Source organism: Genypterus blacodes, unplaced genomic scaffold, assembly GCF_046128005.1.
Source record: "Genypterus blacodes isolate CSIRO-AG114 ecotype Tasmania unplaced genomic scaffold, CSIRO-AGI_Gbla_v1 ptg000053l_1, whole genome shotgun sequence".
NCBI lineage: Eukaryota > Metazoa > Chordata > Actinopteri > Ophidiiformes > Ophidiidae > Genypterus > Genypterus blacodes.
Genome location: NW_027466865.1, coordinates 698048 through 724353, shown reverse-complemented (window position 1 = coordinate 724353; position 26306 = coordinate 698048). Strand labels below are relative to the sequence as shown.

Genomic DNA, 26306 nt, shown 5'->3' with positions numbered 1-26306 from the left:
CAGTGATAATCACTTGCTGACGAGATGTTATTTTTACTTAAATGATTTTATTCATATTATCTCCTGACTCCAATGGGAGTGAATTGGCCCTGACCCTGACGTGTGTGTGTATGTGCACACTCAATTAGATGAGCTTCCATGTGGACCCTCCCGTCCCAGCATGCCTTGCCTTCCCTTGGCCATCATCCAGCCGTCTTTCCTGCTGCCAGACTGTATAAATGAACCAGCAGCAATGTTCTTCTTCCCTCTGAACACCAATAAACCAGAGCACACAAACAAATGAAAGACTAAGAATATCCACAGTTACAGTACAGTTACAGTAACATAATGTTCTACAATGTCAGTGTTTCCAGAAGTGTCCCAACATTTCATCCAGCTGGCTCAAACAAATTAACTTTCCTTGTGTTGTCCACCACCGCTGCTGCTGCACAGCTCCCTTTGCTCCAGTACTTTCTATTTGTAACCTGAAGCATTTCTATTGTTTCCCTACCTCATCATCTGGTGCATTCACGCACCAGAAAAGTGAATAAGGATAAACATTCACTCCCTCTCAGCTCTGTCCTCGCTCTCCTGCAACTCCAGGTGACCAAAGTGGTCAAAACCGTCACCCGTCGCACCTACCACCCTGTGATGGTGACCGAAACTTTGGCCGTGGAGTCCAAGCCCAACAGCCGGACAGCGACTCCGGTGCCCAACCGGGCCCCGACCCCAGCAGACGCAGACTCAGTAAAGGACGCCGCCCTGACCCGTGTGATATTTGCTGTGGTTTCTTCCCCTCCCCTCACTCCTCCCCCAGTTTGTCCAAGTTCAGGTTTTAAAGAAGCCATACACATTCGTCAGGGTTTAGCGAGGCTCAACAAGCTGTCTCATCGTGTTTTGGGGTATTGAGATTTAGAGACTAGCACCAGTTCCACATATACCACAAACTGAATTGATTAACATTTCCATGCATGTGTGAATCAATTTTTCACTCGTCTAGGTTATGTCAGGCGAGGTTAGTTGTTTTATTTAAATTCTATTATCTAATTATGGAGTTTTGAGAGTTCCACTGTAGTGTAATTAAAGTTTTAATGTTTTGCATTATGTAAAATATTTTAACCCAGAAAGGCACAATATGTTGAGGCCTGTTCTGAAGGCAGGCATTAGACAGCTGAATCTATTCAATGATGAGAAAATCATTGAATAGGTTTCCTTAGATCTCTTTGTTTTATTTTCTCACATTAAGAAGGTTTGAAAATACTTGCTGGTGATTTATGAGCTTTTTCCGTCATCTTCACAGATGCTTTTCAGATAGTGTGAAATAAATCACAGGCTTCTGGAAAACCTGAATCCCTTGTGTGTTCTGACTAACTCCTGTGTCCACTTAAATGCTCAATAACAGAGGGGGTGAAACATCTGAGTACTTTGAAGTGGAGGGTTTGATGCCTGCTGCCTTCCGCTCTTTGAATAGACAACAAATCTGTAGCCAATCTTATCGCCTATGTGCTGGAAGGAGAAAAATCCTTCAAATACTCAAAAGTTTACACATTTTTAGAGGTTAAGTTACCATGATGTAGCCTGAATGTACAACTACAAGGCCATATTCGCTAACAGCAGGGGAAGAAGATACCATTTGACCAATCACAGATGTTTCAGGGTCAAGTGTCTTTAGGAAATAAAAACAGACTTGTATTAAACTAAACATACAGGTAAATCAGGGAAAATCTAATTTGAGTCTACAAGTCATTGTTCAAAAGTTTTCGGGCAAAATGTGAAAGTGGTTAGTATAGCACCACCATCAGGTTGTATACTACCAAACTCTAATAGGTTCTTCCCTGGATCACATCCAAGAAGCCCGCCGAGTTCGGTGAAATCCATTAGTAACTTTTATCCTACCTAACTTAGATATCCTGCCAAGAAACAAACAAAATAATAATAATAATTTTGTACACAAATACCATGAGCGAGCCTTCTAGCAGCCTTTATTACCACATATTACTCTCTGTTGTCCAAACCTCTCTGTGTTTAAAAGGATAAATTAAAGCTGTAGTTGTGTACGTGACATCTATTTTGCCGGCCTAATCACATCAGGCAGGAATTGACATTCAGCCGTGGCCCCCGCTGTCCTTTTGAGGGCGGGGTGCGAGCCCTGCATGCCGCAGCATGAATACCAAACCAGGCCAGTTTGTGTTGGCTTGTCGCCTCTGTGGAAGTGGAACAGGCCCCCTCCACCTCTAATCAAGCGAATGGAAATAAGTTTGTTGTTTCAAGGTCGCACGTTTGCTGTAGCTGTTGTGAGTCGAACAAATGAGCTCATTATTTGGCATCAGAAACAAGCGTAAATTGCTCCGTAATTACTCTGAACGTGGAAATGAACCTCGGCACTCCTAAAATAGGTTTGTTGTGTAGCTCTCAGTCGGGGTGTAAACAGGAAGCGCGGCCAGAGAAGGTTTTTATCTGATTCAGCGAAGTTAATGAGGATGCTGCGTGAACATCCAGGAGCTCTTGGCAGCTTCATCTGCAGAGAGGATTAATGCCTTGTTCTGGTTTATTGATGTTGTTATATGTGTTTCTTCATATCATTATGCTGTTGTGGTTGTTAAATGCTTTGTTCATTGCTGATTAAAGTTACGGCGGGGGCGCAGAAATAAAAGAAAGCAGATTACAATTCAGGGCGATATCGACTCGAAAATTAAACCCATCAGACGCAGCGAGGAGTGAAAATGCGAGTAAATGAACCCGTCTGTCAGTCCGGCCGCAGACCTGCGCCCACGCCGTTCATTTTCATCAACCTCGTTAATTTTCCAGATGAATTTATAGCGGGGAACAAAATAGCCAATTATTGGCCACAGCAGAACTCACCGGGCAGCAAATTGGTTTCTGTAGGGGCGGAGAACCTTCTTTGAACTTCTTCATCTTCTTCTGCCTCCTGTCCTTCCTCTCTTACTTACCTACTTACTTACTTATCCTCTTCCCTTCCCTTCCCTTCCCTTCCCTTCCCTTCCCTTCTCTTCTCTTCTCTTCTCTTCTCTTCTCTTCTCTTCTCTTCTCTTCTCTTCTCTTCTCTTCTCTTCTTCATCTGATCTGAATATAAATACTGAGGTTGAAGATTATTCTGCATTCGTTTCTGTTTTGTTTAACTTTTTCTTTTTGACAATTTCTGGAGAGACTTTGAAGTTATAATTCACAAAAGTCTCCGGATGAATCCTGAGGAAGACTAACACCAAAGCTAACACGATTTAATCAACACAATGGATTGAGATTCTCCCTTTGTTAGTTTTGAATGTGTGATTTCATCCAGACATGTAGCATTTAAGTCGCAATTATCAAATTTGTTTCATTTGTCACTTTGTGCTTTCAGAGGAATCTTAATCTGGCGCTCTGTGGTGCTTTTATGTGCGGGGCAGCAACATTTTCTGTGTGACATGAAGGCTGAATGTGATGCAACATATTCTGTGATTTTAACCACTTAAGCCTGGAGGGAAAAACACTACTTTCACGCTTACGACCATTTCTTCTTCTATTGAGCTCATTCTGTCTGTCAGTGTTGCATATCAGACATCAAACCCGCAGTCAGAAGTCTGGAGCATTCACAGTGAAAATTGTTTCGTATGTTTTGATTTTGCAGGCAAATGTAAAGACAGCATCTGTCCGGAGAACCTGGAAGTCTCCTCATTTGTTTCTTTGGTTGTCTTTTTACAGCGATCGATTACATTTAAGCAACAAACAGTGATCTTAAACGTGGCTCCGACTCTGCTTGGGCTCAAGTGGTGAGTCACACAAACAGATTAGAGCTTCATGTCACAGCCTGACAGATGTGTCTTTACCTCTGCAGGTGACAAAGATGGTGAAGACGGTGACCACGCGGACGGTGCGCCAGGTGCCTCTGGGCCCCGATGGCCTTCCCCTGCCTGAAGGTTCGTCCCCGTTGGGCAGCTACACCGACTCCATCGACCGCCGTTACATGAAGAATGGTGGCGAACGCTTCATAATGCCTCAGGCCTCCTCCACTCTGACTCGCTCCTACAACAACTCCTACAACGACTCATACACGGAGACTCCTGAGAGTCATTACGCTCGCCACTATGGTCTCCACGATGGCTACGCTGATCTGACAGACAACTATGGCAGCCTGTCTCGGGGCGTCAACTTCCGGCCGCCACGTTACCCCTACATGCCAAATAGCTATCGACCAGAGAACAGCTACACGCTGCCGATCCGCAAGGACGACTATGGCCACGTGGCGCAGCCCCAGGTGCCTATGGGTAGCAGCACTGTGGATCTGAACCGCTCACAGCCCGAGCGTTTTCAAGCAGAGCCGTACGGCCTGGAGGATGATCGCCGCAGCCTGGGCGCTGAAGAGGAGGAGCCATACGAGCTGGAACCGGACTACTCAACTGCCAGCCGACGCACCATGCAGGGTGCCAACAGAGGGCGCACCCATCGGGAACCGCTCCGCGATGGGCCCAGAGTCAGGTGAGACATGGAATAAATAATACATTGTTGGTGTCACATGGTCTCACTTAATTGACTTCCTGTCCAAACAGGGCTTATAATTAAAGAGAGTTATGATAAATGTATTTAAATCGCACTTACCGACCCTAACAGTGTTTCACAGAAACAATAAAAGAACAGCAGACCAAGACTGCAGCTCGTTAAGAATACTTGTCTCGTTCTTAGCATAAAAAGAGGCGATATCACACTGTGTGGAAGTAACAGATGTCTCTTCTTTGTGAGCAACTTGCGTGGTTGGTAATTATGAAGACAAGTTGTGATTGTCTCCGCCGTTTAAGGGGATAGTGAACATGTGTTTGTGTCAGAGGTAAGCAGATGGAAACAGAGACGTGCAGGGACAGAGAAAGGAGGACAGGATGGAGAGATGGAGAGGAGTGGAGGAGTGTAACCTCTGGCTCCACCGGCATGAAGAAGCCTGTTAGCCAGCAACAATAAGATCCTAAAATGGAGTCTTGTCACCTAATAGCTTCAAATCATTGCACTGCTGCCCAAAGGGGACCTGGGAAAAAATGTCCACTTGCAAGTAAAGTGAAGTGGAGGTTTGAAGGTGAGGCAGTGGAAGTGTCTTTTAAAGAGTGTGGAGTGTTGGAGCAGCGATCCGTAGCAGATGGATGTGTGAAGGCACTTTTCACCAATCTGAGGGCAAAATGCTCGGGCCTGAAGCCAAATCTGAAGACATGAAGAGAGAGAGGGAGAGAGAGAGAGAGAGAGAGAGAGAGAGAGAATACTCTGCACATCAAGCGCAAGGCAAAAAAATACACACTCGGCAACACTTGTACACGCTTAAAAAATTACCATCTTCAGAAAATGACTCACTCTCCGATCTGCCGGGCGAGAGGCGTGTGTGTGACAGCCAATTTGTAGTCAGCCCGACATGTGTCACAACACAGCTTAAATAGCCATCAGACAAACACACACACACACATCCGTAGTGACACAAACCATACGCCCAAACAGGAGACAACCCTCAACTGACTCTCTTCGCGTCCTCTGTGTTCTCTATGCACTCTGAGTGACGCGTCAGCAGAAACCAAAACATTGTACGTCTAAAAAAAGTGTGTTTTCTTCCTCAAACGAGCGATGGAGACGAGCCCCTCCTGAGAGCTCCGTCTCCCTGGGCACTCACACCACTACGATTAAGAATTCTTCCAAGACGACGAATGACTCCAAAGTGCTGTAATGAATCTGGGCATTTAAGTGCTTTGATACAGCTTATCGTGGCTTTGGAGGCCCTCAGTTATGCACCAACAAAAATGAAGACGCCTGCAACGGAAACGCTGAGCAGCCAGGCGACCATATTTAACCCTTGCCTGTGACAATTAGACCCGTTTTGGCTTTTGGGATGAGGCTAAACAACCTAACAAACTTTTTTGGTTGTAGCAGACTGATTCAGTTATGAGATGCTGTTTTTTGGAGGAATTAGCCTCAACTTTGGCAGCCAAAAACAGAAAAACAGTGAGGAAAATCAACAAACAAACTAAACAAACAAAACAAAAATCCAAAATCTAGTTAAGTGAAAATGGACATGACCTATTTTGATGGATGTTGAAAGATCAGGAAAGAGGAATATGATTCTAAACAACAGTACAGTTCAAACGTTTCAGCGCCACCATGATGGACTTAGTCGGCTTCCTTTTTCCCTTCTTTCTCTTTGTTGTCCTTGAAAATACTCATGACATCACAACTCAATATCGGCTCTTGATTTCAAAACAAGCTTGAGTGAAAAGCTCATGAATACTGCAGAGAAGTTTTGCCTAAAAAGATGAAATGCAAACGTCTCTAATCGCGTTCAGTTTATCTCCTTTTATTGCAGCGCCGAAGTAGAGGGTCAGGCGGCGTCACGACTGCATGATGATGGACGTAATTGACAAAAGATGAAGAATGAGCGATGATATCGCACTGAATGCTGAAGTTTGTGGAGATGCGTCGACATAGATACAGTGTTCCATTCTCTTTGTTTAAAACAAACGCTCACGCAGTTGTTGACAAGTGCACGCACACACACAAACACACACACACCAACCAACAGAGGGGACATTTAGCAGCTCCATTAACATGAGGAGAGTGATCTGCTGTAATCATGCTCGCAGCATTGCGTCTGGCGGCGGCGAGCCCTTTCACTTCCTCTGAATACACCCTCCCTCTACACACACAATGGCGCCAATTTAAATGCAAATCCTGACATTCCCATCACTCAGCCTGGCGACGCCGAAAGCCTCGCCCTGCCGGCCGAGATCTAAATGAGCCACAATCTGCACAACTGTACAAATCAGCTGTTCTCAAGTGTGTGTGTGTGTGTGTGTGTGTGTGTGTGTGTGTGCGCGCATGTGTTTGCGCGTGTGTGTGCGCATGTGTGTGTGAAAGGGAGAGAAAGTGTGTGAGGAAGATGGTGTGCCAGATAATGAGGGAGATGCTGTGCACACAGAGGACGGTGGCGATGCCGCTGAGATTGCGCGGTGCCCTTTCGGACAGTTATTCCTGCCTCCCATTGCCTTGTCAGGGCCAATATCCAGCCGCAGTTGAGCACTCACTGTGTGTGTGTGTGTGTGTGTGTGTGTGTGTGTGTATGTGTGTTTAGATCAAGACGTACGCAAGGAACAATTGAGGAACCACCAGCACTCACACACACAGATATCTTCCATGCAATTGCTCATGCAGCTCAGTTTCCCACAAACCTCAAAGCAGCAGCGTTTCTCCGTATGACGTGCTGTAATCAGGCTCATCAGGGGCCCCTCCCCCTCCCCTCCCAGTCACAGCTGTTTGAGATGTGCCGCTATGACGTTTGCCACAACTTTGCCACAACCGCTCAGGAACCTTTCAACTCCATGTAGACGCATTTCCCCTGTGGTGCAGCCTCATCCCGTTTGTATTAATTCTCTTTCCATCTGTCTGAAAAGAGGATTTAGTGTTTTGTTTCATTTGCTCGAGCGGGCGTTTTTCTCCCCGTTCATCTCGTATTGATTTCCATGGCAGTAAAGTCGCGCCATAAAAGCCAAAATGCTTCTGCGAGGCAAAACTAACAGTGCAGCATGGCAGCTGAGTGGGGATGGCGTGCAACCCCCACCCCTCCTCAGCAGGCGGACGAATAACTGCAAAAACACATAATCAACATAAAACTTATTCCATGACAACCACCACCATTTTGTTGCATCACCAACCACCCAACATCAACAAGATGTTGAGAGGAGACCAGCAGGATCATACAAGGAGGGTAAAGAAGTCTTTGCTTCTGCTGTGCTGTGCGTAAACACACTGATTAAATGATTTACCCTCCGTTCTATGTAAAAACAGCTCGTGGCTAGGAAAAATACATTGCAAAAATACAGTCACTCCTGCAAACACAAGATCTTTCGTGTGATGCGGCGGCCTTAAAGCAGAACTCGGACGAAAACATTAACAATATATGATGATAGCCTGTGTTATTATGATCTGACATAAACATGGAGCAGCATTCCACCATCTTCTTTGCTCTCAGTGAAGTGATAAGTGATTTTGGATGTTTGTGAAAACAGGCGAAGGCTTAAGCAGGACCTGGTATACACACCAACCAGCAGCCCCCACTCCACTGTATGTCTGTCACAGAAAATGAGGAGGGCACAAGGTGGGCGTTCAACCCTTACCATAGCTATTCCAACTGGGATAACGAAAGGGCTCGTAGAGGCGGACTTTGGTTGTGTGAGCAAAGGGAGCCTGGAGGGCATCGGCGAGCACATCGCCCACCCCTGGGGGATGCCACAGCCCGTTTCTCTGTGCCCTCCGGGGTAAAACCGTCAAAACTCTCTCCGTCTTTCTCTCAAGTGTGTGCAGAGTCTTACTGAAATGTTTTCCAGGAAAGAGCATTTGAAGGTGCTGCCTTTGCTTCCCTAGAGGTGCCTGGCTTCTCAATCACCCCCAGAATCCATCATTACTGGAATAAAAGGGAAGCACCTGACAGGACAGATTTATCAGAAAAACCTCACTCATCTCTCTTATATCTGCGGCTTTTGACAGCCCCGGTAATCAGATCCAAACCATAGATCTCATCCTCTGTCTGCACTCCCTCCCCTTCCCCCCTCCATCAACCACATCCTTTAAACTCTGGCTCACCCCGTCCTCTACATTTCCTTTTCCCCCTCATTAGCCAGTGGCATTCACCTCAGTTACCTTCTCTTAAACGTGTTCTCCTCGCTGCCTTATTCTCGACTCAGACAGATCCATCTGTGTCACCCTCCATTTACCGTGTCTGTCTCTCACGTCCTCACTGTCCTCTCCTCTGTTGTCTTTCAGAGGGTACCCGGATGACCCCATCGAGACAGAGCTGGTTGACGAGCGCCATCCTTACATACATGGTATGTATTCGGCCCCTCTGGCCCAGCCGGAGAGAGGCAGCATGGCCAGCCTGGACCGTATGGGCGGCCGGCGTTCACCCTCCATTGACAGCATCCGCAAGGACCCGCGCTGGCGTGACCCGGACCTCCCGGAGGTCATTGCAATGCTTGGCCACCCCATCGATCCGGTCAAGTCCAATGCTGCCGCGTACCTGCAGCACCTGTGCTATGAGAACGACAAGATTAAGAAGGATGTGCGTCAGCTGAAGGGGATTCCTGTCCTGGTGGGGCTCCTCGACCACCCAAAGTCTGAGGTCCATCGTAAGGCTTGCGGCGCCCTGCGCAACATTTCCTACGGGAAGGACAATGACAACAAGGTGGCCATCAAGAACTGTGATGGCATCCCAGGACTCATCCGCCTGCTGAGGAAGACCAACGATATGGAGGTCCGCGAGCTCATCACAGGTAAGACGGACAGCTGTTCATGACTAATATTATGACTGTATCTCAATATGAAATGATACAAGAAATAGGCTGATTTAGCCGAAACTCTATTAACAGATTAAAAAGTAATGGAACAGACAGGAGTTGTTTTGTAAGGTTTTTTTAGTCAGAATGTAATTGTATTGTTTTACTGCCGACGTGGTAGTCCCACTTTAGACCAGTCAGACTGAGGAACAGAGGCATGGCAGACCATCGGAGAAGGAGCTTAGTTTTCAGTGCAGACTTGTGAAAACTGAGATCACTTCAGAGCGAGAGGCTCAACCTTAGTGAAGCAGCTGCTTGGATGTGCCCCATCTCAAGACACAACACACACCCCTGACACATGCTGAGCTGCTTTTGGATCACTTTACATTGATTGACAGGGACTCTGCCGGCTGCTCGTCTTGCCTGTGGTGTTGTGTTTGATGTCAAGCCGAGGTTTGAGGCTGTGGGCTGAGCAACGTTCTTCCTCGTGTGTCTTGCCTGAGTACTTTTTGTTTGGAACATTGTTGTGGCGTTGCATCTTCAGAAGTTTCTCTTAAATTCACCAAAAACTAAACTGAACTATATGTCCCCCAGTTGGTTTGTTTGTTTACCAACACTGATGAGGTAAATGAGTGCACAAGTTAAACTAGTAATAAGGATTGACTGCTGTGCTCTTTAATGGCACCGCTACACGTACGTGGAAGACAGCAGAACTCACAAGTGTCTCTTCACTGGTTGTCTGCTTGAATTTTTCCATTCAACAGAAACCTGAATTCTGTGATCCAGGTGTGATTTAATTTATGCGTAAAAACAATTATCAAGATTTTAAAAATCAAAGTAAGATATCAGCTATTGATGACTGTAATCTGATGGCAAACACTATCCTTCTGTGTGAAGTGTGTAGGGATTTATAAGTTAGCACGCGCGTGTGTGTATGTGTGAGACAGTGACAGAGATGTGGTGGTGAGGGATGGCTCTGCCGCAGCACAAATGATTGCCTTTACAGCAGAATGTTGCTCCCAATAGCAGCTAAAAATAACCCGCAGCACAGACAAGGACGACAGAACGGAGAGAGTTTGATTCCTCCTCCTCCTCCCTCTCCCTCTCTCTCATTATCCATCCTCTCAATCTCTTAATCCAATTCTGTTTCTTTTTTTCATTATTGACTCTCCTGCTTTTCATACTTAGCTCTGTTGCTGTTTTTCAACCTCTCCCCTCTCTCTCTCTCCGTCTATTACCCCTCTCTTTCCTTCTTTCCTTCTCCCTCCCTCTCTCTCATCGGCTGTGTTTTTCTACCATTAAACATAATTGGGGGTTTTAAACATAGTCCATGTGTTTTAGGAGTTTCTCTGCTGGCCATGAAACCACAGTGAGCTCTGTTTTCTGCTCGCGTGGAAGAAACCAAATTCTTTCATTTTCCAACACAGGAGACAGACAGCGCAGTGGTTCTTATTTTTAGAGCTTTGTACCGTTCAGAGTTCCTCTATTTTCCCTACCGGTACGCTCCGGGCTGTTTATGCCCTCCAGCAATTCCCACTCTGGAAATGGAGATTATTAAGTGGATTTGTCTCCTGTTTTTCCAGCAGGAGATGTCTGAGAGTTTATGGACTGAGGGCAGCAGGCAGCTCAATGAACAGAACATATAGGCCAAGTTGCCGGTTAGACTCCCTGAAGAGCAGTGATGTCTTTGTGTGTGTGTGTGTGTGTGTGTGTGTGTGTGTGTGTGTGTGTGTGTGTGTGTGTGTGTGTGTGTCTGTGTGTGTGTGTGTGTGTGTGTGTGTGTGTGTGTGTGTGTCTGCATTAGCCCTCCACATTTTCCTACGAGAAGAGGCTGCTTTCACTTGCTCGCAAGATGTTATCTGCAGATTTTCATAAAAGGTGTTGGCAGGATGGACATGATCCAGGGAAGTCACCCATAAAGCACAAATGTCGAGCTCACTCCATCACTGTCGCGCATATAATTTAAAGTCACAATTCTGCAATCACCTCATCATATCCACTTCTGAAATGATTTCCTCTTGTAGTGCTGCTGTTTTACACCATTTCATCACCTTGCATGTCTGTTCTTGATTCTGATTGGTCAAAAGAGGTGCAAAAAACCTCAGTGTTTCTTTCGAGTCACTCTGTAAGACCTCTGGTACGGCCGATATAAAGAGTTAAAAGCTGATATTGATCTTGTCTTCACTCGATGTTCAAGTAGAGGTGGCATATTGATACCTTTGCATTATAGGACTCTGAAAAACTGCTTCTAGTGCTTCACCACCAAAGGCAATCACTGATACTTTATTGATACGGTGAAGGTCAGTGTATACACTGAGATCCAACAAACTGCCGAGGCCACAAGCCAAGTCTCGCATGGACAAATGTGTATGTGGTCATGTGTACAGTTTGTGAATGAGCGACACACACTTTGCTGAGACCCTCCCACCTCATTTCATTAACTGTTTCTGTGGATTGACCTCTTGCCCCAGAACCCCAGGGGACGTCCTTCTATTCACATACATCTACTACGAGAACACACACACACACACACACACACACACACACACACACACACACAGACCCATGCCAGGCAACAGAGTGAGACCACTTACTGAGGTCTCCTCCTCTTCCTCTCCTGCCTGCTCTCTGGCACACCAATTATGTCTCCCCTCTCTCTCTCTCTCTCTCTCTCTCTCTCTCTCTCTCTCTCTCTCTCTCTCTCTCCCTCTCCCTCTCTCTCCCTCTCTCTCCCTCTCTCTCTATCTCTCTCTCTGTCTCTCTCTCTCTCTCTGTCTCTCTCTCACTCTCTATCCTTGCCCTCTTGCTCTCCTCTTTACTATCTCCCTTGGTAATTCCCCCTCCCCCTCTCTCTCTCCCTCTCTCCCTCTCTCAGTCTCTCCGTCTCTTGGTCTCTCTCCCTCTCTCTCTCTCTCTCTCTCTCTCTCTCTCTCTCTCTCTCTCTCTCTCTCTCTCTCTCTCTCTCATTTTCTCTATCCTTGCCCTCTCACTCTCTTCTTTACTGTCTCCCTTGGTAATTCCCCCTCTCCCTCCCTCCATCCCTCTCTCCCTGCGAGGGTGTGATGGATAGCAGTAGGGATGGGGAGGAGGTGGAGTGGAGGAGGAAGAGGAGGAGAACAGTAATAGGCAGAACTAAGTGAATAGGCCTGTTAGAGGAGCAACACGCTTGCCAGTAGTGCCTGGAAAATTTAATTAGCTTAGCCTCGACGCACAGCCATGGATCAGAGGGAGGAAAGAGCGAGACAAAGAGAGAGGGGGAGAGATTAGAAAGGAGTAAACAGAGAGAAAGTGAGGTCAACCTTGAGCAGGTCTAGTTTCATTATTGATTCAGATGCTGATTATTTGTCTGATTGATCAATCAACCTTTTAGTTAATGAAACGAAAGGGACGCAGCGATCACACCGGACTTCAGCCGTTAACAAATCGAGATGCCAGCAGAAACATAGTAAGAAGCAACCGCGCCACCATGAGACCAGCCACTCCTGAACTGTAACATGTCCCTGGATCATCATCAACCTTCATACCAAGTATCGTTGGGTGTGTTTGTGTCCTTGTAGCTTCACGCTGTTTAATCTGAGTGTTGTCACGTTACATCAGACTCACAGCCAATCTGACAGATCAAAACATTTTACGTCAGCGCTAACAAATGATGCAAACTGCCGAAATCCTTGGCATGTTTAACCTCGCCCTCCTGGTTGGTTTGAAACACAGGGAACGAGGACGACAGAGAGGATTGTGGGAAAAGACAAAGACAGTGAGAGGTTGTTGCTTCGTACGTATCAAATCTCAATGTTTTTCCTCCCATATGTCACATTTCACAGTTTATCGTCGATTGAAGCAGAGCAGTGGTGTAAGTGTGTGTGTGTGTGTGTGTGTGTGTGTGTGTGTGTGTTTGTGTGTGTGTGTGTTTGTATTTCCTCTAAAGTCACACACTCGCTGCATCAGACTCTGCTTTATGGAACCTGTGCTGTTTACCACTTTAGAACTTTCCTCGGCCGATAAACAACATTAAGAAACCAGAAAGGAAAAAACATTTTTAGATCTTTAAACGGCTGTGACAGAGTTATAAACAGGCACAGAAAAGTCGTGGAATCTCACAGCAGAGGCCTGCTGGGAATCCCCCGAACGTTATTAGATAGCACCACATGAAAGAGAAGTGATGGCGTGACTGAACATCTGACTGAACTGCTCGACCACATCACCTCCCTTGGGCTTCACGTGTGTGATGTCGACGTAAACAAGCTACACAGACCAGCTACGACCACCAGAAACTTAGGGAACTGTTTGGAATTTCATGGATTTCTGCTTGAATTATTTTCAGATCAGAATTCCACTCATGTCACAACAGCAACCATGGACAGAGAATGGACAGAACTGCAGTCACTGATTTAAAGTTTCCAGCTGAGCTGACCTGCGTGTGGAGACTCACAGACTCGCATAGATTTTTCCTTCCTACGGTCGTATGTATGTGATGGATGGCAGCGTGTGTGAGCAGTGTGTACTGATCTCACAGGACTGAGCTGTGCAATTCAAACCAAAGAGGACGGATGCGTTGTGTTGAGCTTCTGAAAAACCCGGGGTAGGAAGAGAAACCTTAACAGGCTGCTCGGGTTTTGACCGCCTGTTTAGATGTTGGATGTGTCGTGTTTAAAAGTTACACTAATGGCACAGCGGTGGAGGTAATGGAGCTGTCAGCCTGGCAGGCGTGGACATTATGCAGCCGGCGTCACGTTCCGTGTTTGTTATTATTGCTGCTCAAGCCTGAGACTGGCTCTGCTTTATACCCCTGTGCGTCTACAGTCAAACATTTACCCTATAAAAACACATGTAGGTGGTATTTTTGGCAGCCGTGGAGGAGGAAGAGACGGGGACAAACGGCCCAGGGACATTATCTAGGAAGAAATAGCCAGAAACATGTACCTGTTTTGCGTTGGTTTCTCTAATAGATGCACTTCGTATCATGAGTACACCTGCCACAGCTGGAATATGTTGTTAAGGAGTCAAAACGTAAAACATCCCACAGGCTGCAATTGTGGAGTTTTGTCAGTGGTTTAAAGTTGTAGCTGTCATGTATGTACTTCAGCTTTTACATGTATGTGTGTGTGTGACTTGACGTGTGTGTCTGAGGGACTTTGTCCATCATTTTGTGTCGTCGCAGTTTAACAATCAATGAACTCTGACCTTGTTTGAATTTGATTTCTTTTCACACGATTGAGTTTCATGTGGTTGTATGCAGTGAAACATGACACAGACAGCAGGGACATGTTTGTTATGAAGAAAGCTAATTCAGTGAGGACGGAGTTAGCTGATCCGTCTCAAGTCTCCATATTTAATGTCCTGGTTGGCAGAGCGATCAGGTTCTCTGCAGGCACAAACCGCACCAGAGAGACTGACGTTATTTTCAGCCTCAAACGCTCTGTGGAGACGTTTTTTCCTTTATGTACTGGGAATGAATTAAGAACGGAAATATTGAGCATCTGGAAAATGTACAGAAAGCTTTTTGAAGAGCAGCGTTAGGGAGTTATGACAGGTCCGCTGCCCTGCTAGTGGGCTGTTATCTCGGGGTAAGAGAGTGTGTGAGTGCGCGCGCGGTTAACCTAAGCGCCTCCGGCAGCCTGTTGCTCTGGCGAAGGAATCACTCGATGTAAGTGGGTCCAGATAAGAACGTCGGCTAAACGGCTGAGACAGGGAGGAGCAGAGGAGTGAGGGAGGGGTCGGTGCACACACACTCCTGGACTCATCCTGGACTGTAAAGAGGCTTTGACGAGAAGTTAAAAACATTGAAGACGCTGTTGTCATTTGTACTCCAGTCTGATGTAACAGTATATAGTGTAAAGTATTCAGACATGGAATCAATGAAGTTTAGCACAAAAACGTACCGTGATACTGTCCTCAGTATTACGAGCGACACACTGTGCATATACTGTGCGATATTATACATATATGTAAACACAAATCCAGGCATGGAACCATAGGAGCTCATCTCCTCCTCTTCCACTCCTCCTCTTCCCCTCCTCCTTTCCCCCTCTTCTCCTCCTCGGCTGTAAGCTGATGGAGCATCTTGCGTGACCCCATATGAAGTTCCCAGCCCCTTGATTTGTTCTGAAGATGCATTTATTGATGTGCGTTCACATCGACATCTGAGCCGGGAGCCATTTTTTATTTTGTTGGTCCTCTTGCTGTTTCATTATTTCCTCCCTCCCCCTTTCTCTTTCTCTGGATTTACTTGAATTTCTGTCGGTGAATGTTTGATTGAGGTCTGTTTTATAACGTTTGTCTCACCCTATTTTCTCTCTCTCTCTTACTTCTCCTCTCTCTCCCTCCTCCTCCTCCTCTGCTATAGGAACGCTGTGGAATCTCTCCTCTTATGAACCCCTGAAGATGGTCATCATCAACCACGGCCTGCAGACCATGACCAATGAGGTCATCATCCCACACTCGGGCTGGGAGCACGAGCCAAACGAGGACTCCAAACCCCGGGACGCCGAGTGGACCACCGTCTTCAAGAACACGTCCGGCTGTCTCAGGTAAGCTTGAGGAAAAGCCTTGTCCATAAATCAGTCTGACATTGTTTCCACGATTAGACTGTGGTTGATTTGATTCGGCTGGTTTGATTGATTGTCTGGGGACGTGAGGGAACATCCAGAAATTTGACAAATGCATCACTTTTAAGAGTCGGCCCCTCCAGGAATATGTAATTCTGCCATTGCCGTAATTGATGCAATTTTGTATATTGTCTGCAATTTGTGCTCAAATCAGAGGAGCGAATGCTGCTGCGAGACCAGGATATCAAACCCAAGCTTCGCCTCAGTTTGCACAGAACTTCACCCCCTCACAGAAACACAATGACGAGTAATAACTATCTTAAACACTGTAACCATTTGTTAGCTCGCAAAGTTACAAATGCATAAATGACTCAGATTCTCTGCCAAGGCCAAACATTTCATCTCTCTGTCGCCATAACAGCCAATTTCTGCATTTCTGTCTACATTTGATTTTTATAATCTCACTTGCTGACCTTGAAATCCTCCCCATAGTAACTTGTATAATATCTCTCTCTTTAGTAGTTTGGGAGATAAATGCAAATAATTAATCAGCACAAAATCAAAGTTACTTCACAACCCTGATCTTGATCCTCTTCAAAAATTGCTATAAAGTTCCAATGATTTAACAAAATCTGTGTGACATTTTAGTTATCTTGCAAACAAACACACACACACACACACACACACACACACACACACACACACACACACACACACACACACACCGAGACCGCAACAACAGTATCTGACTGTGAGTGATGCTCATGCTAATCCGTAAAGTTCGAAACTATGTCCTTCTTAGATTGAGGGTTCAGCCTCCCTCCGAAAACATGAAATACTCTCCAAATAAATGCAAATGTCTAACTAAAAGAGCTAAAGAATTCATAAAGGGTTTATTCAGGGCACAGTGATTGAAATGTTTACAGCAAAAAATAGTACAAACATAAATTCTCCAGATGGAAATGTCATCAGAAACCTGGCGAAACATTCAAATCAGTGATGAGTGAAGCTATGGAGAGCTGCAAGAATAGATATTGGTTGTAAGTGCTGGTTGTGAAAAATTAAACTTGTTTGTCTCATGTTTAATGCACGGCGGTGAGGACACTGTGATGAAGAATCGGTCACCAGAGTGAGGTGTGTGTGTGAGCAATGCTACATACAGGGCCTGTTTGTTTGTTGTCATTAGGACCTTAATGAAACTTGGTGGACATGTTGGACATAACAAAACCTTTATCTTTTCTTGAGTTTTCTCAAGGTTTTGCTTTAATTGGCCGCCAATTGAGTGGGCGTGGCTTACTCTCCTCCTCCTTTGTTTGTGTAACTGAGCGTTAGCAGTAAGGGAGCATGTTTATGTTCCGTCCTCTGAATAATGTGTCACCACTCGCTCTCTCTCTCGCCACACTCGTGTCTCTGCACCTTGTTTCGATCCAAATTGGTGTTAAAACCTCACTGCTAAAATGGCGACTCACACATCCGATCTGCTGACCCGATGGACCGCCTGTTTTAATAACAACACAAGGTCACATCCAGCCTGAGGGGAGCAAGCCAGAGATAATGGCTTGAGTTTGCTCGTACCTTAAACACACACACACACACACACACACACACACACACACACACACACGGGGGAAGAGCTAACAGTGGATAGGACCTTGACAGTTTAGTAATCCAGTCCCATGCAGTATGTTTACGTGCACTCTGTACTCATGAGTATTTGGCCTTTGCTGCGATTTTAAAGGCTAAAATGTGATTAACTTGTATGCATGCTCGGCATCACCAGGAGTCCACTTACTCAGGACCCCAAACACATCATTTAGTAACCCAAACACGGATTGGGTCATTATACTCCATGACTTCTTAGTAAATGTGTCCCTCAGTGTGCACCACATGCAGGTTGTCCCTCCGGTCCAGCCTGTCTAGACTCAAATCCAGGCCAGAACGCCTTCTTGCAGTGAGATGGTGCAGCCTGCTGGTTGGGATCCAGACAAATGCAGGCAGGAAGTAGCAGGAAGTCTCTCACATTTTCGTCTCATTAGAGGTTTTCCCCACAGTCAGTTTAGGAAGAGAAAGTGCCAAAACCTGATTACAGAACAATTTGGCCGAGAGAATAAATGAAAGCGTCCCTGCCCTCATTGGCCCTCACTGTTTCTCTCTCTCTGTCATATTCTCAGTTTCCCTCCCTTGTGTCCGTGTGTTTTCACTTCCTCCTCAAACGCTCGGCTACAATCCCATCACCCTGTGTATGTACCTCATTGCACTCACACACACACACACTGCCAATACCTCCTGCCGCTTGTGCTCTCTCAACCCTTGATGCAGGTAGAACTGATGAGAACACGTCTCCATGGTAACTGTAACCAAGCCTGCAGTTGCCTAGGCGCGGGGTTATGGCGAGGAGGAGAGAAGAAGTGCTGACGCCGGGGACAATCTGTTTACTCACCTCAACCGAGACGTAGCTCACGCCGTCATAACACTGGAAAGAGTTCTGTAATAATGGCGTCCTCGTCTGTCGATAGGGCACAGCTTATTTACAGTGTTAAGGCTGTGTGCTCAGTGGAGGAGAAAGTAGTGTGTGTGTGTGTGAGTGTGTGTGTGTCTGTCTAAATACACTTGTATTTCATTCACCCATTGCTGTCTGCATTTTAACAGGGCATTTATTTGCCTATTGAGTCGTGGCTGTATTAAGCTCTGATACTTGCCTGTGGACTCCATCTGCATAAATCTTGTGATCTGAGCTCATTCTGTCACTCGGCATCAAAGTTTAAAGCATTTTAATTCACAATTATGATCAATTGTAGTGAAAGCATTCATCACAAACAAAATCTTGGACTGTGGGTTTAGTCTCAGCCTGAGATTTGTAGATTTCTAACACAGCTGAAGCTTCGAATTGATCCTTTCCTCATACAGACCATGGTCTTTTTTAACATGCTCCCCACCAGGGGCATGACCAGGTCAGGTAGAGGTACCATTGCGTTGAGATCTGACAACAAACTCCAGAATATCCAGAAGTCTCTGAGAAGTGAACAACTTAATAAATAAATCTGAGAAAGCAGTACAGGCATTATGGTGCCCCAAGTGGCACTCTACCTCTGTATAGCCTTTAAGAAATAGAGCGTCAGAGCGATAAACAGAGCTGCTCGACTCTGGACCAGGCGGCTAGAAACCACCAGAACTTCACTAACAAACACTGACATGAAGCAAGCACAAAACACCTGAAGTGATGATACAAATGTGTATATGAGATGCTGACTGCCAGAATGAGCTCAGTAGAACAAGAAATCTGCAGACAGTGTGAAAGTTGTATTTCAGTGAATCAGGCTTTCTTCAGAATGCTCCAGGGACTGTGAATGTGTGTGTTCAGGGATTTATAGCATCTGTTTGCACCCGTGTCTGTGTGTGTAGTTGCAACAATATGAAGTGTGTCCGTGTAATAAGGGTGGTAAACATACGGTCCCCTGGTGTGGCTGTTGAACTTGCGGGGCGATGGCAGAGGTCAGCTGAGCTCCATCCATCTCCATCAGTCTCGGTCAGTCTCGGTCAGTCGGCTCCTTCCAGCCGCTCTGTTGTCGCCTTCTGGCTGCGTGACTCTGAGTGACCTTCACGCCCACGCTTGACCTCGTAGATCGGACACGTTCACATTGCGGTGACAGACCACAAAAACACACAAAGACAGACACACACTCACACTAAGGCAATAACAGCCAAAGAAAATGAAGTCAACAACAATACAAAATGATCTGCCTTACCAGCACCTAATTGGTTTATTGGTTTACATTTATAATATATATATGGAAAATAGTCGCAATCAACTGTGGCAGCCATTTTGTCCCTGCCCTTATTAAAAGAAAGGAACATCTGGTGCAGCTGGAGAGATTGAGGAGCTCATTTACCAGTGACAGCTCTGCTCACTTTGCACACTAATAAAGCCAATTATTCATTTAAAATAAACTTCTTCACGTGTTGTTAGTGGGATCTATTTTTCAGTTTCTTACCTTTACTCAGCTTGACTGGCCCCATAATGTGATATATTAGTACCAATATTTGTTGTATTTCCGGATCCACAAAATTGTAGCTTTTATTGAGCTGTGCTTTAGTTCTGTCTTTGTGCTGTAGCAGAAATATAACTGAGTTTTTTCAAACAGACTTTGGACTCTAAGCTTAATGGTAAATATCAGAAACATGCTCCAACTTACAAACAAAACAAAAATACATTTCACTGATGTAGAGTTCATGAAAACTCCATCTGTGTGCTTATTAAATAACGATTTATGATTGAGTTCCAATTGTTGTGCAACTAATTTAGCTCGAGTTGAAGCTGAATTTCCTCTTTTAATTGCAACAAGGGTTGAAACTTGACACCACCAGATAACCTGTGCAAGCTGTGTCCCACTGTGTTCAGCTGTGTCCCTCACGGACAGACCATAAACTCTGCGACATGACAACCGTCATTTCTTTAGACGGTTAAGAAATGAAAGCGCTGTCAATAAAACTCTGTCTGTCTGCCCCAAACACTTGTCTGTCAGATAAATCCATGGCGGAGCTCCTCTGGACCCGTTTACAGGGGAGGCTACGTCCATTTTGTGCCAGCTGAAGACGGATGAGTTGGTTTATGAGACGGTCCAGATGGTCTCTGCTGTCTGCCCGCTCTCTCCTTTAATTAGCACTAACTGAGGAGGGTTCCTGGGTTCTCAACTCGCCGCATCAGACAAAGGACAGAAATGTGTGCAGATGCTATTCTTTTTGACCATTCCGCTTTATTTTGTTTTAGCTTTTAGGGAGAAAGACAAAACACTAGCAAATTGTTAAATTTTCTAGTCTGCGGCACGGTGGTCTTCTTTTTCTTCTTGCACTTCTACTGTAGTTGTACATGTAGTTAGTTAGTGGAGTGACCTGTGACTTGTTTCTGTGACTCCACCCTCATAGTGAATTCATACATGTGAGGCAGCGGTGGATGTGATTTTTGTTTCAGTCCTCTCAGCATTATGAAGCTCTGTGGCTTTGCAAGGCTGCCACTCTTCCACGCGCCTGACTGGGGGTCAGCTAATGGGATTATACGGATTGGAACTCCTGGTAAATGGAGTCCCCCGGTGAGGAGCGAGGAGACCCGGCTTTCCCTTAACCCTCTTTAAAGCCAGTCAGTCTGACGCCGCTGCATCAGGACCTCAGCTCAGGGCCCAGACTCAAAGCTGTGTGCCATCATTTTCTTTACATTATATCTGTAGCTGTTTTATGTTGGGGGACACATTGGGGAAATCCTGTCTCGGGTCACATGGGCCAGCTGATAATGGGCTTTTTATTTATAATCCCGTGCCTTAAAAAAGGCACATAAAAGAGTCTCACAAGTGGAATTTAGGATCAGGCAATAAGAAGGACCAGACAGAATTATTAAAACACCTGGAATAAAATATACAATTAAAGGAGATCAAAGCCAAAAAACGCGCAGAGCTGCATTTAAAAACTAAGTGCCAGATGAAAGGGCAGAGTCAGTAACATAAATATGATACAACAGCTGAGATAAAAGCCGTTTAGATAAGCGTTCTCAGAGGAAGGAACCTTTGCCGGGTCGGACGTTCCAGAGCCAAGGAACCTCAACAACAAAGGCTGGATCCCCTTTATTCTGCAGTCTGAACAGGAGAACAACCTGCGCCTGGTTAGTTACTACTTGCTCAATGTGTGTGTGTGTGTGTGTGTGTGTGTGTGTGTGTGTGTGTGTGTGTGTGTGTGTGTGTGTGTGTGTGTGTGTGTGTGTGTGTGTGTGTGTGTGTGTGTGTGTGTGTGTGTGTGTGTGTGTGTGTGTGTTCTTTTCCAGAAACGTGAGCTCAGACGGGGCAGAGGCTCGCCGCAGACTGAGGGAATGCGAGGGATTGGTGGATGCTTTGCTCCACGCCCTCCAGTCAGCTGTAGGGAAGAAAGACATGGACAATAAGGTAGTGTAACAGATGATATGTGACTTTAACTCATTGAATAAGTTATTTACACTATTTAACACATTGTCTGTGCCCCTCTCTGTTTTTCCCTTCAGTCTGTGGAAAACTGCGTTTGCATCATGAGGAATCTGTCCTACCACGTTCACAAAGAGATACCCGGGGCTGAACACTTCCAGGACCCCTCGGCGCCACAGGCCCCCGGATCGACAGGACTGCAGAGGAAGAAGAAGGACGACGCCGGCTGCTTTGGAGGCAAGAAGGCCAAAGGTGAGGAGAGCACAGACATAGAAGCGTAGAAGGAAGGAAAGAAGAGGATGTGCAAACCATTATTTACCCAGATAACGAGATAATTTCCTCAAGATCTCAATCGTTTCCAAACACAGGCAGATGATGCAACCACAGTCTTATTTTTCCTGGAATCAATGACAGAAGAGCAGGGATATATTGATCAGTGTGTCATATTTCTGATCAAATAGCTTCATGCTTCGCCACTAAAAAAAAAGCATTAGTGACATCTGGAGAAAATGACCTCATTATCTCAGGGAATCCATTTTTTAAGACAGATGTTACAAGTCCTCTCTTGTAAATGCTTGCTTTTTAAGGGATCTTCAGGGGTTTAAGGGATTTTTCAACTTCCACCTTTACGTGACAAACTGGATTACTAATACTGCATTGGAGTCCAGAGTCAGAATGTCCCAGTTCAAGATTCGGACTCCGTCCTTCAGTGCCTTCCATGGAACACTTTTTGGAAAATTTGGAGTTTTGATTGTTATGTAAGATTATTTCAGATTAAGATTTCTTTCCAAATGATAATTTAGCTTCTTTATTGTCCTAATTATGCGTTCCATGTTTGGTTGAAACTTAATTGACAGGGAACAGAGCATTAATTCGACCATCTGGCCTGCATAGATACCATTTTCTCCTCAGCGATGGGATTCAGTTCATGCATATTCAGTTTCACTCTGACAACATGTAATAATGTAAAGTAATCAGTCATGTCCGATGTGCCTGTGCAAGGGGAAACTGCGGGGGAATACTCACCCAAACTCTCACTGTGGGTCTTCCATCATCCATTGATGTTGGAAAAGTCAGTGGACTGTGGAAGCAAATGAGGCTGCAGCTGCTAACTGTGATAACAGGACCGTTGGCATTCTTAACACGCTGATTTGTAAATAATATCTTTTTTAATAATTTTGTGTACATATTATATTTTTTATAGACCATAAGAAAATAAAATGTTATGATATTGATTACTACGTATTTCAAACACAGCTTCTTGAAGAGCTAGAACACAGTACCAGTTTAAGTATTCGAGTTGTTAGAATATTTGACCAACAAACCCTGTACATCCTTAATTAATGCAAGTCTTGGTAACTAAAGCTTTCAATTGCATGGCAAAAAAAAAAACTACTGCGTGTGTGTGTGTGTGTGTGTGTGTGTGTGTGTGTGTGTGTGTGTGTGTGTGTCTGTGTGTGTGTGTGTGTGTGATTCAGGATAAATATTGATGCCTGAGTCGTCCAAATGTTTTTATCACACAAACCACCTTTCAGAACAAACTTCAATAACACCTTCAACAACAATAGACTATAATATTACGTAACAGTGAATCAGTTACGTCTCCAAAAACCGCTGATGTCTTGGAAGTCTCCTTTCTGCTTAAATGTCAACTGAACCATAACATTACATTACATTACGGTCATTTAGCAGACGCTTTTATCCAAAGCAAATTACATTACATTACCACCCATTACAGAGGGGGGAGCAGTTGATGGTTTGGTGCCTTGCTCAGGGGCACCTCGGCAGGGACTCCAACCGGCGACCTTCCGGTTCCCAAGCGAAAGCCCTAGCGACAGAGCTACTGCCGCTACAAGCAACCAGGCTCCTCCCACCAGATACTGTGCAACGTGAATGAGTTACAGTAACTTAGACACTAACCAAGGATAACTATTAAAGTCATGGGCAGTGAATGAATTATAACACAGGCAGTCTTTGGCTGGTCACATCTCATTACTATTATTATGTATTAATAGTCGCACTGCAAAAGGGAGCGATTTCACAAAGACCTAAGGTTGTCAAATATTTGAATATAGCAATTAAAGTGGAGACACAAGATGACAACTTGATAAAACTGATATTCATGTCATTGTGTCTTTAGAGAAACATCATCATCATCAGACAGTTCACTGTTTAATTTAAATGGGGAGACATTATTGTAATTGTCGTCTATTATGTCTTACAGTCAGTGTTTGGCAGGAGGCTTTTGTGTTTATTGACTCACCTTAGCAGATGTGACATGTATGTGTCCTCTGCAGTCTGTTAATCAGCCTTCTCCCCGGCTGTTTGCTAAATGACACCTTATCTCCTCGCTGTACAGCAATAACAGCCGCCATTAATCAGCCAGCCAATGAGGTGTGACCTACCAGCTGGTGACCCCTGACTTCTAACGACCCACTGGAGAATCCTGTCGGTTCAGCGTTCAAAGAAGCTTACATGTATACAGATTTATATAGAACCCAATTAAACGCAACGGTAGTTCTGCATGAACACACACACACACACACACATACACATTGGGTAATGAGGTGTGTTTAGCTGAAGGTGTATTGTGAAAACAGAGACCCGGGAGCAGGAACATTAAATGTTGCCATGAAAGTACACGGAGGAACACACTCTGTAATTTGTGCTTAAGTAGGCGATGTTTGCTAGCGTGGCGTAGCGTCACAGTCAGTTTTAAATTTGCCATAATAATAAAACATGCGCTTCAAGCCTCAAGCTCTGTTTTAGCTGAGAAATGTTCTCATTATTAGTTGGTTCTGTTCTGTGATTTCCATCTCTCTTCCCCGCACAGTCTGTAATGGAATATGTATATAAATGCTGCCGGCACATCTTGTCATCTATACTGAGTTATTATCATTCATATTAAACTGTCTCTCTCAGGTGCAGGGGGGACACATGATCACACACCACCATACATACTGTACCTGTTCTTCTTCTACTATTTATCTTCCCAACATTGTGAATGTCTCAGTTATAGGATAGAGATCCATGATAACATACAGAGGGTTCAGGGTCAAAGGTCTCAGGTGAACATATTATCCATTTGTGTCCATTCAAAGACCTGCAGACCTGAAGAGAAGCACAAACATCTACACAATGATACAAATTAAATCAGTGATGCAGATTTTTCTGTGGAACAACAAGACATGAAATGTCAGCAAATGGCCGACTCGTCTCTTTAAGTAGACTGCATTTACCCCCCCAAAGCTTTGTTTAGCTTTGTAAACGGTCTGATTCTTGGCTTTAATTTTCATCCATCTGAGCTCATTTCTATTTTACTCACGCTGTTTTTATAATGATGCATTTATTATTGGCTGGCGACGCTTCCACATATATATTTAATATGAATCTGTCTCTCTAACTTCTAACAGTACAGGACAGATTCCCTCTCTACCATTGTCTCTCTGCTTGTCAGTTTATCTTCCTCTTTACTCTAACATCTTCTTTTACTCATCGTTTACTCTCCTCCTTCCCTTTTATTTGTTCTATCTCCATCTCCTCCTCTGTTCCGTGTGAGATGACCCCATGTGTGTGATCTATTCACATGGCTTACTGAGCATCTTGATGCACACACATACACTCACACAAACACTTTTTCACCATGCCTCTTCTCTCTTTTCCCTGCTCTGTGTTTTTGGCATTGCTGCTGCTTCCCTGGCTAACTGTAGAGGAATGGTTTAATCAAGGTGAGTGCCCCCCCACTTTTCTTATACCTCCTCCTCCCCCTCCTTCCCCGTGGGTGTAGAAAATGGTTGTAGTTTTGAGCATCCACCAAAAACCTGAGAACTTTCCATTGTCTTAAGTCATTCCATAAACGTCCCATCACCTTGCCCACAGAGCCGTAGTGTTAGAGACTCCATCCCTCCCAGTCCTCCCAGTTTGTTAGAAGTTTGTACTCCTCAGCCCAATACAATAAGTGAAGGCTCATTAGAACAGGTAAGTGTGTCGATGTGGTTCAGGTTGGACACTGGCGCTTGATTCATCAACTAAAATCCAAACCTAGTCCAGAAATTCCAAATCTGCCCCTTCCTACAGCGTGACATCAAATCCTGTTTGACCCCAGGCAGACAAATCTGAACAAATACAACAAATTTCCACCAAATTGATTCCACTACATCTGTGAAATCAATCCAGATGTAAGTCCAACAGCTCTTCACATCGCATCAGAGTCAAGCTCTGCTGCAGACCGTCTTCCCGTTTGTGTGTGTATGGCCTTTCAGTATAAAAGCCCTCTCAGTTTAGCGAAATGTGAAGAGCAGGAACTACAATTAATCCCATAACAAACAAGTTGACTAGTTTACACTAGTGCAAAATCTGATTTGGTGATTTATTTTTATATTAGTTGTTCTGAAAGTCAGGCTTTACCCTACAGTGTCAAGGGCCCATGGGCCCATAGCCCAAATGGGCCCAAACAAAAAACTATGGGCTTTTTGTTTGGGAATCTTCATGGTGTAGCTCGCTTCAAGTCCAAACAGGAAGGATGAAAGTATGGAGCCATCACCTGAAAG

At 45.0% G+C, this 26306-nt stretch overlaps 1 protein-coding gene across 5 annotated transcripts in view; it reads left to right on the top strand.

Moving 5' to 3' along the window:
* The window catches only part of arvcfb (ARVCF delta catenin family member b), an 89321-nt gene that overhangs the window by 31499 nt on the left and 31516 nt on the right, over positions 1–26306 (top strand). For 4 of the 5 annotated variants that reach the window (XM_076150740.1, XM_076150738.1, XM_076150739.1 and 1 more), the window contains exons 4-8: positions 3815–4455; positions 8761–9266; positions 15613–15796; positions 21624–21741; positions 21837–22008. In XM_076150740.1, coding sequence (XP_076006855.1) covers positions 3815–4455; positions 8761–9266; positions 15613–15796; positions 21624–21741; positions 21837–22008 — 1621 coding nt within the window. Of the gene's footprint in view, positions 1–582; positions 727–3814; positions 4456–8760; positions 9267–15612; positions 15797–21623; positions 21742–21836; positions 22009–26306 lie in introns of all 5 variants that reach the window. The other variant, XM_076150741.1, reaches the window with a different exon arrangement.